The 14199-nt window shown below is 40.6% G+C and overlaps 1 protein-coding gene across 1 annotated transcript in view; it reads right to left on the bottom strand.

Moving 5' to 3' along the window:
• ERO1A (endoplasmic reticulum oxidoreductase 1 alpha) overlaps positions 1 to 14193 on the bottom strand; it is a 43151-nt gene extending 28958 nt beyond the window's left edge. Inside the window, exons 1-3 of the mRNA XM_029951113.1 lie at positions 13948 to 14193; positions 2765 to 2884; positions 2042 to 2125 (exon numbers count right to left, since the gene is read on the bottom strand). Coding sequence (XP_029806973.1) covers positions 2042 to 2125; positions 2765 to 2884; positions 13948 to 14061 — 318 coding nt within the window. The 5' untranslated portion in view covers positions 14062 to 14193. The remainder of the gene's footprint in view (positions 1 to 2041; positions 2126 to 2764; positions 2885 to 13947) is intronic.
• Between the last annotated feature and the right edge of the window lie 6 nt (positions 14194 to 14199).

Here is a 14199-nt window from a genome sequence, read left to right as displayed (position 1 = left end):
GCCCTGTGTTGGGCTCTGCACTGGGTGCAGACTCCGCTTCAGAGTCTCTCCCTTTTGCCCCTCCCCGACTTGCGCGGTCTCTTGCTCTTTCTCTCAAAAACTAAAGATAAAAAAAGTGTTCTTAAAAATTGCTTAAAAGAAGGTAAGATTCAAATTTTCAGTAATTATAAAACCATTTGCTTATTCTGACCCATGTTAATAACAGCCCATTTATTGTGTAAGTGCAATTAAATGCTTTTATTAAGTATCCACCATATTTTGAGCACATCTAATAAGCCATACAAATAAGTTGCTGGTAAACTTGAATTTCCCCACTAATGTTTCCTATTACTAACTATAAATGCTAGAACTTAGGAAATAAAAGGAAACATTTAAATTGATAATATCACTTTAATGATATTATCATAACAGAAGTTGTTTCACAAGTTAATCCATGAATTTTCAAAAGTTTTGTTTGTGAGAATTAATATGCTAAAACATGATTCTTTATCTAATGATAAAATACCCATAAATAATATTTTACATTTGCTTTAATTTCATGTGCCAGATAATCTATATTGCAATATTTACACATATGAAAATAAACCACTCAAAACTTTAGCACCACTTAATACCCATTAGGATGGCTATTAACCAGAAAATAGAAAATGGCAAGTTCTAGCGAGGATATAGAGAAATTGGAAGCCTTGTGCATTGCTCACGGGAATGTAAAATCGTGCAGTCACTGTGACAGAGGCATAGTGATCCTCAAAAAATTGAACACAGATTTGCTAAATGATCCAGCAATTCTAATCCTGGGTGCATACCCAAAAGAACGGAAATTAGGAATGCAAACAGATACTTGCGCACCCATATCCAAAGCAGTATCATGCACAATAGCCAGAAGACAGGAAGCCAGAAGACAGGAATAACCCAAAGTCAATCAACAGAAGAATGGATAAACTAAATGTAGATGCATAACAATGCAATATCATTTAGTCTTAAAAAGAAATAAAATTCAAATACATGGTACCATGGATAAAACTTGAAAACATGAGGTTAAGTGAAACAAGCCAGACACAAAAGTACAAACTGTGTAATAATTCTCCTTATATTAGGTACCTAGAATAGTCAAATTCATAAAGAAAACGTAGAATAGTGTTTGCTAGGAGCTCAAAGGAGGGCGGAGTAGGGAGTTATTGTTTAACAAACATGCAATTTCAGTTTGTGAGAATGAAAAGGACCTGCACAAGGTCGGTGGTGATGGCAGCACAACAGACTGAACTGTGTACTTAAAAATGGTTAAAATGGTAAATTTTATGTTATGTAGATTTTATCACAATAAAAAAAGTAAAATAGAAATACATCCTTTTAAAGGGAAAAAAAAGGCTTCATGGAAAGTGTAAAATTCTCTGCTTTCAGAGTAGAATACTTCAAATTTTAACTCTCTGAGAATTCTTTTTTTTTTTTTAAGTTTATTTATCTTGAGAGAGAGAGAGAGAGGGCACATGAACCGGGAAGAGGGAGAGAGAATCCCCAAGCAGGCTCCATGCCCGTCAGCGTGGTTCCCGATGCTGCACAAACTGTGAGATCATGACCTGAGCCGAATCAAGAGTCAGATGCTTAATAGACTGAACCACCCAGGTGCCCCTAATACTCTGAAAATTCTTAAGCAACCCCAAGTGCTTTGTTCATCCACTCCCCACCCAAGGAAAACAATATACCACGAAGAAAGGAGGGATTCTGTTTATACTTCAATTAATTTCATTTTGTTATATTATAAACACAACTTTGGGTAAGATGTAAGAAAAAAACAAACATCCTATTAATCTCACTACTAAGTCAAAGGATTATATTTATCACAAAATGTAATTTCTATTATTATGAAAGCAGAATAATTCAACATAGGTTTTATGTTAGTAAGTTTAAGTTTTTATTATGTAAATACTAAACACTGTATTTAAGCTAAGGAGTAAAAGTTATTTTAGTTGTTTTGCCCCTTTTAAAAAATTGCAATTATTTACAAAATGATGTAACAGTTAAATATATACTTGATTCTTACCGACTGACAAGGCTTGACAGCACAGTCTCTTCGTCCACACTGGCTGATGTCATTCCAGAAAGGACACGGCCTCTTCAGGTTTACCTATAGGATAATAACAGAAAAAGTTAACAAAAGTAAGAATCTTGAGGTTATTATTCAACAGGTGTTGAATCATGACGTTATAACCTGGTCATGCTCTCAGCTGCAATGATTCTTTTTCTTCACTTACAGGTTGCCAAGTTCCAGTGATTGTATCAATGTGCAGCTGGTATAAGTATATTGGTAGACTTGGTTACACACACACAGACTGGTACTGACCAGATCCTGACCAGAGGGCAACCAGGAGCCAAAGCAGCTCACATCGCCACTGCTCAGCTGATACTCTTAAGCAAGCAACAGGCCATTGTGAACCCAGACGATAACCACATATTCCAATGATCGGACGTTCTAAACCCTTTCAGTAGGTATCTCAAGATACAATATCACAGCTGACTAGTGAAAATAATGCAGGCCAGAATAAAGTCATGCTTCTCAAAAAAAATCTAACTATTTTAATTAACTGGAGTCAAGCCAGTATTTCAGAAAAGTATGAATTTGCAATTTTGATATTGGATACTTTTAGAACCATACTCTCTTGTGAACTGAATTTTAAATAATGGCCACAATTCTGAAGCTTAGTAATTCCTAAAAAAATACAATTATCCAGTTAAACTTTAAGTATTCTTATACAAAAAAAAATACCTTGTAATATCTAAAGTAGTCACTTTCAAGGAGTTTTTGTAGTCTTGGGAAAAGCCTGTAGTTATTAAATCTATCGATGGTTTCAACATCACAGGTGCAATCATCCAAGTAGCCACTAACCTGTTACAAAGAAAAAATAATAGATCAAAATACCTTAGTTGCAACAGGGCTTTTTTTCCTCACAAGGTTAGGGACTCAAGCATCTCTTAGCTTCCCTCCTCATAATTTTCTGAGATGGAATATGACAGCAATCTAATAATGCTCTTGCTTTATACCTGGAGGAATGCAGTGGATCCCTTTCGTAGGGTGCACCAAGCTCATCACACACGCGTGCGTACACACATAGGAAAAGAGTTGGTCCCCTGCAGCCACTTTGTAACCCTGCTCCAGGCCTGACCAGGGGTCGGCATCTAACCCAAACCAGGTCTTGGTCCCTGCTCCAGGAATCTGGACTTGAGAATAAGAAGAGATGTCTCTCCTTGCAGCTAGACCACTAAACAAATAAACTCAGACCATGTTCCATCAGGCGAAATAAGGAGCACATGAGCGTTTTTTAGGATTTTAAAAGGTACACAGCGAAGCAGAGACAGGAAACACAACATCTGATACATGGATTCCCTGGGGTTTTCCACCTCTGACTTCCACCCAACTTTCTTGAAGGCCAGTTGCTTTCCTATCCTTGGCTTTCCTGAGACTCCGTGTTCCTAGAATTCAATTGTCTCTGTATTCTCTTTTAAGTTTCCTACAGGACGTATAAAAAGCAGACAAGCTTGGTGAATGTATAAAAAGAAGTGATACTAATTTATAAGAGAAACAATAATCCATTATAAGGATTTACCAACTCTCAAATATTAGGCCATGACAATTTATTTGTACAGGTTTGAAATGGTGCTTAGAATCACTTATTATTAGCAGCACAGAGATAGCAAATTGACCACAAATCCAATTCTGATCTTCAAATGCTTAAAACTAATATCTTAACTGTAATTATAATCAGACAATGTTATCAAAAGTATACCTATAGTCTTAGATGTTTGGGGCTGGGCAAACATCTAATAGGATTAATTAAACATTGCTAACATTGTAAGTAACAAATACATAATGATTTAAGAACAGTATCTAATTTTTTTAATGTTTTATTTATTTTTGATACAGAGAGAGACAGAGCATGAGAGGGGGAGGGGCAGAGAGAGAAGGAGACACAGAACCGGAAGCAGGCTCCAGGCTCTGAGCTAGCTGTCAGCACAGACACCGAGGCGGGGCTTGAACCCACAGATGTGAGATCTGACCCGAGCTGAAGTCGGAGGCTTAACCGACTGAGCCACCCAGGCGCCCCTAATTTTATTTTTAATATAGGGCATGCTGCAGAAAAAAGATCTTTATCATACTTTGGTCTGCATATTTGCATACTTTGGATTACATTTTTGGGAGACTTAACTGTCAAAAACAATGTTTTAATCTACTGGTAGGGAAGCAAATAATACTTTATTAAAACACTGAATGTAGGTGGTTTCCCATTAGAATAGGTAAAACCCTACACCCTCTTTTAATTTTAAAATGTCACAGGAGCGCCTGGATGGCTCAGTTAAGCGTCAATTTTGGCTCAGGTCATGATCTCGCAGTTCTCAGGTTTGAGCCCTGCATTGGACTCTGTGCTGGCAGCTTGGAGCCTAGAGCCTGCTTCGGATTCTGTATCTCCCTCTCTCTCTCCCTCTGCCCCTCCCCTGCTCATGCTCTGTCTCTCTCAAAAATAAACATAAAAAAAATCTTTAAATGTCACAAATCAGGAATGCAAAATTTTCAGCTAAGAGTAAATACTTTTGGATGATGAGAGATAATACTTTCGATAAAAAAAGCAATATTTAAGAACTAAGATTTTTTACCAGTCTGTGTAGTCTTATTTGTTTTGGACTAATTCAGGTTCTAGAAATCTAATCTACATATTTTGTTACTGCAATGACTACTTATTTTCATTTCATATGCAAATTTGTCCTTTTTCCTGCTAAAAATTCTCTGAGTATACAAAAATCTTCAGGTCCTAATTTGGGATACCAACAAAACAAAAGTGCTTTCTTTTTTCTTTTTAATTTTAAAAAAAATGTTTATTTGGGGGGGGGAGGGCAGTTGCAGAGAGAGAAAGGGAGACACAGAATGGGAAGCAGGCTCCAGGCTCTGAGCTGTCAGCATAGACCCTGATGCAGGGATTGAACTCATGAACCATGAGATCATGACCTGAGCTGAAATCGGATACTTAACCGGCTGAGCCACCCAGTCGCCTAAAAACAAAAGTGCTTCTAACCTAGATGATTTGATTTTTCACACCTCTTTCTTTTGAATCTTAAAAGTAGCACTTCTAAGGACATAAAATTGCTATTTTTTTTCCTCTTGGATGCAAATTATTACACAAAGAAATAACAGGCACAAAGACTACAAAGACCAAAGGGACACATTCCTGATAGAGACAGTAGGTCACAAAAAGAAATAAGCACAAAAAACCCAAGAGAATGGGTTTGAAGCAATTAACTTTCCCCCTGAAGTAATTCATTTTTAAGGGAAAAATCTATCTTTGAAACTCAAGTTCAGACATCACCTCTTTTAGAAAGCTACCCCTAGGGTACCACTCAGCCCCCGCTGGGCTGTCACTCCTATGTGCTCCTCTGGCATGTCACATACTCCTACATAAATTTATATATTTCAATTCCTCCCTCTAGAGTTTACAGTCCTTAAGAGCAAATCATATTTGTTCATTTTGTATTGCCATTCCTCAGCACTGTACTTTTAAAAACCACACTAGATGCTGAGTATTTATTTGTGGAAGTGGATGTGTGAATGAATGAATGCATGAACATTGTCCACTGTCACTGACACTCACTGGAGACCAGCCCACAGTCTCATGATGCTAATGGTGTCTATGTACCACACATCCCCTTTGGTGGTTGCTCAGTGCTCCAGACCACACAGGCCTGAGGGGTAGGAATGCACTTAGAGCACGGGAAGCAAGTGACAAAGATGAATAACCCATCGCATCCAACATTTTACCAATCTATGCCTTAACTACAAAGGAAGCTAGAAGAAGCCACAAACCATAAAGGAATGCAAGGTGCATTCACAGCAGAGATGGCTTTGGCCCAGAGACCTCAAAGAGAGAAGACAGGACAATGGCACATTGAAAAATCCTGACTTTTACCTGAGAAACTGAGTAGGAGGTTCTTCCTTCCAACTACAACAAAAGGTAGCAGGGCAGCTGAGGAGGTAGAGCAGGGGCGTAGGAATTTCAATAGATGGAGAAGGCCCAGCAAAGGAGGGGACAGGAAGATACTTGGAAATCCAAGCCATGTGATTGGAAATCCAAGTCATGTGACCATTCAGATAAGCCTGCCAACAGGCAGAACCTGATCACCGGAAGGAAGTCTGGCAGGTATGATGCCAGACCCAGTTCCAGGAACTAGAGAAACAGGCATATTACAGGAATAGAATCTCAAGAAAAGATTAAGGAAGAAGTGCAGTTAAGGGACCAGGGCAGAATCCCAGAAAACAAAGCAATGTGTTAGTACTGAAACTAAGACAAAAGATGGGCACCGATCTGGGACAAGGATGACCGGATACTGTGGCAGCTTCAGGACGTGCTAAGGCTGCTTTAAAAACTGCCATACTATCTCCTAAACTGAAACAGAATTCTGACCCAACCATAAGAATCTGAATTCTTTTTTAATTTTGTTTAAATTTTTATTTATTTCTGAGAGAGAGAGAGAGAGAGAGAGAGAGAGAGAGAGAGAGAGAGAGAGAGAGAGAGAGAGACACAGAATCTGAAGCAGGTTCCAGGCTCTGAGCTGTCAGCACAGAACTAGATGTGGGGCTTGAACTCACAAACTGAGATCATGACCTGAGCCAAAGTCAGATGCTCAACTGACTGAGCCACCCAGGAGCCCCAAGATTCTGAATTTTTTAAAAATGTACCCCACACTCCCTACCACACACATACACAAAGTGATGGATGCATGCTAAAAATCAAAGCTCGCTGACCTATGCTTTAGTTGATAATCAGCCTTAGGTAGGGCACCAAACTGATAGGTGGCAATTAGAAGGCCGTTGCTGAGGAACGGTAGATACAGGGACCAGGGCAGGCCTGACATAACATCACCCAGCTTACAGGCCTAGTCTCTTATCAGATGAAAAGCTTCTGAAGGCCCTTCTACTGCAAATTCCCAAGCACACAACAATCCCCTCCTATATACTCTGAAGAAGGAGGCAATATATACAATGGTTAAGGCCCTGGGGGTAAGCCTTCTTGGGGTTGAATCCCATCTCTGCTAGTTATTAGTTTTAAACATACCCAAGTTTTTTAACCTCTCTAAGCCCTAATTTCCCATCTGAACACAAGATAACAATACTAATAGTTCCCATCTTGAAGAATTAATATCAAGATGAAATGACATAGAATAAATGCCAATGTTAGTACTACCCTATCACTGCTTAAATGCTTCTGGTGAAAGGGGTCTTACGATTAACCTAAAACAACTCACATTATTTTAATGGATCAGAAAAAAAATGGTCAAGTTTGCAGCTAAAATTTTCTATTCTTTTTTTTTTTTATTTTAAATGTTTATTTATTCTTTAGAGACAGAGAGACAGAGTGTGAGAGAGAAGGAGACACAGACTCTGAAGCAGGCCCCAGGCTCTGAGCTGTCAGCACAGAGCCCGAAGCGGGACTTGAACTCAAGAACCGCAAGATCATGACCCGAGCCGAAGTCGGCCATTTAACTGACTGAGCCACCCGGGAACCCCTGCAGCTAAAATTTTCTAAAACCTTTACATCTGTCACCAACTGGAGCACTGATCAAGAGAGCCAAAAGTCAGCTGTAGGGGTGGACTCCATTACTTTCTCCATGGACTCTGACCAGTTTGGACCGAATACCAAAAGGCAAGAGAAAAAAAATAACATGGGCCTGCTGTTCCCTATTTTCTGGTGAATGACGCTGGTTAATTTACAATGAAAGACAAAACAAACAAACAAACAATGTCTAAATAGTTTCCTTATGTGCCAACAACTGGTAGTCCTACCAGACTATCATTTTTTTCCAAAGCTCTGTGAGGACATATTCCTCATACTTGTATGAAATATGAAATACCTTTTAAAGGTGTTCAAAGTGTTCTTTTTTTGACAAACACCTTTAGTTGTATTTAATTTTAGAGTGTTTTGTTACCATTAAAATGAACATGAAAACTATTCGTTGAAAAAAAGTGATGGGAGCTCCTGGCTGGCTCAGTCGGAAGAGCTTGGAACTCTTGATCGCAGGGTCCTGAGTTCAAGTCCTATGTTGGCTGTACAGATTACTTAAATTAATAAAGTTTTAAAAAGGTGGGGGAGGCGCCTGGATGGCTCAGTTGGTTGAGGATCGATCAGACAGACACTTGATTTCAGCTCAGGTCATGATCTCACCAGTTCATGAGCTCAAGCCGCTGTAGCTGTGGGCACCCCCCCCCCTACAGGCTCCTTGCTGACAGCATGGAACCTCCTTGGGATTCTCTCTCTCCCCTCTCTCTGCCCTCCCCAGCTCTCCAGCGCACCCACTCTCTCGTTCTCTCTAAATAAATAAATAAATAAACGTTTTAAAAGTTAAAAAAAAAAAAGTTGACAGAGATACCTCTGTTGATGGAAGCAAGAAAACCCCAAAGATTCTATACTGGGTAATTCCAAGGACACAGAATGCTACAATCTATTTCTGCTTTAAAGTCTTAGTCTTTACAACTTTAAATTGTTGTTAAATGACCCAACATATAGCAACCAACAAGAAACATGCTTTGTTCCACACGCTTTGTTCACAAAGGCCTGGAATGCAGTAAGTACTCAGAGGCAATGAACATCTCTCCAGTACAACCTGTTTCAAAGATCCCTCTGACTAAGTTTTAATCCAGGCTTATTTCCACCTACCATGCAACATATTATCAAATGTCTCTTCCATGGCCCAGCCACTGTAACAAATAAAAACTATTTTTTAAATTGACCTAAACAAGATACTAGACAGATAAATCTGCTGAAATACATATATGCAAGTATATCTACAATGCACTCCAAATGAAAGTAATCCATCTTGAAATAGTCTTTTTGGATGATCTGAACTATTCCCTTTTCATTAGCCTGATAGAAATTTACTACACTTGAATAAGTGGATCTGAGAGGTATTAGCACTAGCCATAATAAGATTAATAAAACATTTTGAGTACATAGGAGTTTACAAACTTATTTCTAATTAATTTGAATGAAAAACATGCCGATACTGCCTCCATATCTGGGCTTCAATATTTCTTCTGAGGTTACTCCTGGGATTCCATGCATTGATGGAGACTAAAGTTCTGTTACATTCATTCTCTCTAATGGAACATAATAGGGAAAAGGAGGGTCACTTGGGTGGCTCAGTGGTTAAGCATCCAGCTTCAGCTCAGGTCATGGTCTCACAGTTCGTGGGTTCGAGCCCCGTGTCGGGCTCTGTGCTGACAGCTAGCTCAGAGCCTAGAGCCTGTCTTCAGATCCTGTGTTTCCCCCTCTCTCTGACCCTCCCCTGCTCATGTTGTCTCTCTCTCTCTCTCTCAAAAATAAATAACATTTAAAAAACTTTTTTTAATGGGGGAAAGGAAATAAGAAATTCTGTCAAAAGGAAAACAAGAAATCTTGTCTGAGTAATCTTCATTTACGGTGGGGCGCCTGCATTGGGCTCTGGGCTGACAGCTCAGAGCCTGGAGCCTGCTTCGGATTCTGTCACTCCCTCTCACTCTCGAAAATAAATAAACATTAAAAAAATTTTTTTAAGATTCTTCATTTACTTGAAGCTCATACCTATTATTGTTTTGGTGTAAAGACAGGGTAGGTCATGATCATGGGGTCTTTACAAGAACTATAGAGGCTTGTATACCAAAAGGGAAAGAAAGGCCAAGTTTCTGTGTAAAAATTAAAAATATATATGTATATATATATTAAACAGAATGATAAAATAAAAAATGGAAAGCTGTATATAGGGAAGATTTACAAGTCCAATGCAATTTATCACTTATTTGCAGCAACTACCATGGAATCTATCAAAAGAACTTAAAACATACAGTGAAAAGGGTTTTAATAGAATTTGATGTCAACAGGCATATGTCATAACTGACTAAAGATTCATTTGGAGCCATCCACCCATCTGAATAACATGCAAATGGCTTGCTAAGCAGAGTAACTGAGAGTATATTCCTGCTGGCACACTGCTAACATCCTGTATTATAACTTGCCTAATACTTGCTAAGCTCCAATAATGTACCAGGCTCAGTAATCTGGAGTATCAAGAAATGGGACTAAATTTTTAGTTTATTTTTTGATCTCTTAAAACTTGTTCACAGTAGGCCTCAATACATCCTTATTAAATTTAACCTGATTATTTGTAGAGCTTTGTACATTTTACTTCAATGACTTTCTAAGGCCAAAGAACCACATGTTGCTTTGGCTCCAGTTAAAGTTAATATTCTCTTAGTTGAACCCCTATGCCAGGCCCCTAGGCGAGAGTGTGATGAGGGAGGACGAGGTGGTAATTCAAGGCAGGGGTGGTATGAGAGATTGGCAACAGACAGGGAGAAGAAGTCTATTAAAACAGATTCAACAGAACTTTGCAGCTAATTGGGTACTGCAAAGAGAATGAGAGGTTTTAACTTGAAATATTTCTTAAACAGGATTTGTTTTTAGGTTTTATTTACATATTTTGAGAGAGAGTGAGTGAGAACCAACAGGGGATGGGCAGAGAGAATTTTTTTTTAATGTTTATTTATATTGAGACTGAGAGAAACAGAGTGTGAGGAGGGAGGGGCAGAGAGAGAGGGAGACACAGAATCTGAAGCAGGGTCCAGGCTCTGAGCTGTCAGCACAGAGCCTGATGCGGGGCACAAACCCACAGACCGTGAGATCCTGACCTGAGCTGAAGTCAGATGCTTCACCGACTGAGCCACCCAGGTGCCCCGAGAATCTTTTATTTTTTAATGTTTGTTTATTTTTGAGAGAGACAGAGAGAGACAGAGAGGGGACCCAGCATCTGAAGCAGGCTCCATGCTGACAGCACAGAGGCTGATGCAGGGCTTGAACAGGTGAACCTCGAATCATGACCTGAGCCGAAATCAGATGCTTAAACTTCTGAGCCACCCAGGTGCCCGGGGAGAGAGAAAGAATATTAAACAGGCTCTTTGCTCAGCTATCAACTCGAAGCCTGATTCGGGGCTGGAAGCCATGAATCATGAGATCATGACCTGAGCCAAAATCAAGAGTCTCTGGCTTAACCAACTGAGACACTCAGGTGCCCCTTTAACTTGTATCTCTAAATGTTAGGTCAACATTTAGTTTTTAATTTAGTGTCTAGCAATATTTACTAATTTGTTTGTTTTAAGATTTTACTTTGTAAGTAATCTCTACACCCACCACAGGGCTCCAATTTACAACTCCATGATCATGAGTCACATGCTCTACTGACTGGGCCAGCCAGGCACACCAGCTAACTTGTTTTGTTTTGTTTTTTAATGTTTATTTATTTTTGAGAGAGAGAGACCACAGAGCAGGGCAGGGACAGAGAGAGGGAGACCTAGGATCTGTAAGAGTTACCTTAAGATGGCGACTGAGCAGCCATTTTGCTGTGGGTTGGAGAAAAACACCATGCACCATACCCCTCACTGCAGACCTGGAATGTTCCGTGCCAGTTTGAAAACAGCCAATCATGAAGCCCCAGCTTCCCACCACCCTGACAGAGGAGGCAACCTGTCCCATTCCGCCATGTCCCTAAAGTGCCCTTATATGGTGGTCTGCCCTCCCAGGACCAGACCGGAAGTCTTTCACCATAAAATACCTCGCCCCTCCCGCACCAGGCGCCACTTCCCTGACTCCCCATTCCCGGAGTGACGGAGCCTCGTCCAGGAATCACAGATCCCAGTAAAGGCTTTCTTGGCTCCATAACTTGGTCTCTTTCTTTCCTCTCATCTCGGCCTCCATCTATTAAATCTTACAGGATCCAAAGTAGGATCCACATTGTCAGCGCAGAGCCCGATGTGGGCTGAAACTCCTGAAATCTGAGCTGAAATTGGATGTTTAACTGACTAAGCTACCCAGCACCCCTTCTCATTTGTTTTTTAAATTGCTTTAGGATCTCTGCCTCTATGCAATCTCCAAAGAACTTTATTTACTAAAGTTACTTATAGGGCAGGGATCACACCATAGTTATCTCTGTATTTCAAACACTCAGGTCGATGTACACACTGTGCATAAATGTTGAATAATTTCCACCACTCACCCTCCCTTATCTTTTGTTCCACCATTTATTTCCTTTATTTCTGTGTGTGTATCTCTCTCTCATTTACATTCACATGTTTGTCTCCAATTTTCTCATGTCTATTATTGCTTGTTTCCTCTCCCCATTTCCCACCTTACCCCCCAACTCTTCCATTACTGACAATTGTAGAACTAAAATGTATTTTTGTTTCAGTCTATTGAACTGAAATTGATGGTCTCTGTTCTTAAGCTGATTTAAATAGATCATTTTAAATGTTTCTTAAATTTTTTTTTACTATGACCCTCAATTTATTATTTTTTAAAGTTGATTCTGAAAAGAAAAACTATCACTCCTGTTCTAAAAGGTAAAGAAAGGGATCTAACAAATTTTTTGTGTTGGGGAATATTCAAAATCTTGAAAATATTACAAAAGCAAGGGCCGGGGGGAAACCTGAAATACTAATCAGAAGGGAAAAACTGTAAAAAATTTAAAACTACACAATTTTAATCAGCTATCTAAAAAGGTTATTGGAGAAGTGAAAGTTGAAAAGCTCAACATGTACTTTTATTCCATTATCTAAAACTCTATAGTTGAAAATGTTCTATTGGACATGTATATATATTCTTTCAACACTAAATGTCTTATTTTGAAGTCTCTTATTTCTACTTTATTTATTTTTAAATGTTTACACTTTGTGTTGTATTTGTTATCTGAAGAAAAACGAACCTTCTTACTTTTAAGTACTTGATTGTATGCAGTTTGCAATGTAAAGGAGCATTTCCATCTTAGTTGTAAAGCAGCATTTCCTTTTAACCTTAGTCATACCTAGATAACACCTCAACTCCCCAATCACTCAGCAAAACAACAGAATGCAAGAGTATAAAGCGGTGAAAGAGACAGTTCTCCCTCCCCTAATATGTTTGCTGTTTGTTTCCTCTGTAAAATAGCATTGCCCCTACACAAAATGATACTTCTGATAATAAAATAATAGTAAAATCCACTTGAAAGGAAAAATTTGGATTCCTAACTCAATTTTGTATAAAATGTGATTTTTATCAACAGAAGCCAACCAAAACATGACCTTAAAGGTAATGATACTAAAATACAGTATCCTATAGACCTGAAAACTTCTAAATTTCTTTAATGTTTTCCCCCCTCTAGGAACCCACATCTCTTGCTTAAAAAAAAAAAAAAAAAAAAAGGAAATGATCATAAGAAGCTTGTAATCAAATTTTTGCGCAGAGGGTAAGGCTCATCCTACCAATTCAGACCAGCCAAATGGGTGTGACGGTTAAGAGAATCTCATTACATTTAGGAAAAGAAAGGGCACACAGGGCGAGGAGGCACAGGGCAAGCCGCGGCCTCAGAGACCCAAGGCAACTGGCCTTAGAAACCGAAAAGCCACACGAAGCCACTCTCCAGTCTGACAACGGTATTTGAGAGTAGCCCCCTACAAAAGCGTGCCTTGCGCAGGAAGGATGGCGAAGGCACCTAGTATAAGCACATCGTACACAATTCCTGGTTAAGTTCGAAGTTAGAAAGACCCAGGCTCCGCGAAAATAATAAATATTGCGTGTGCGTGCACAACGTGCACGCCCTCCCCGGGCAGGGTAGACCAACAAAGATGCACAAACCAACTCAGTAAAATCATACGGCATGCACCACCCACACCTCTCGCCCCACAGTGGATCCGAAGCGCCGGAGGGCACGCCGAGGTCCAGGCTTCGGTGAGAGACCGGTCCACACCAAGCCAGAAGAGCCGCAGAGCGCTCAGCCCGGCCAGGGAGCAGAAGCGTAGCGGGCAGAGGCGCTCCGAGTCCCTCACCTGCCCGGGCGCGCCGGACTGAGCGCAGGACGGAGGCGGGAAGCGCTGGGAGCGGCCGCGCGGCCGCGCACAGCCCTCACCTGGCAGAAGCACCTCTGCGCCGCCGTCTCCGGGGGCTGCTGCCCACCGTGACCAGAGGCGAGCAGCCACACGGCCCCCAAGAGGCCGATCAGGAAGACGCAGCGGCGGCCCATAGCCGCTCCGGCCGCTCGTCGTCGCCCGGCGTCTCCGGGTCCCAGCACTCGGGCGCAGGCCGCGCGTCCGCTGATGAAGCCCGCGCGGGCCGGCCCCGGGCGACGCCCCACCTCCCGGCCGCCTCCCAGGCCCGCCCT

Source organism: Suricata suricatta, chromosome 9 (assembly GCF_006229205.1).
Source record: "Suricata suricatta isolate VVHF042 chromosome 9, meerkat_22Aug2017_6uvM2_HiC, whole genome shotgun sequence".
NCBI lineage: Eukaryota > Metazoa > Chordata > Mammalia > Carnivora > Herpestidae > Suricata > Suricata suricatta.
Note: the sequence above shows the minus strand (reverse complement) of the source record. Positions and strands in the feature narration are given on the sequence as shown.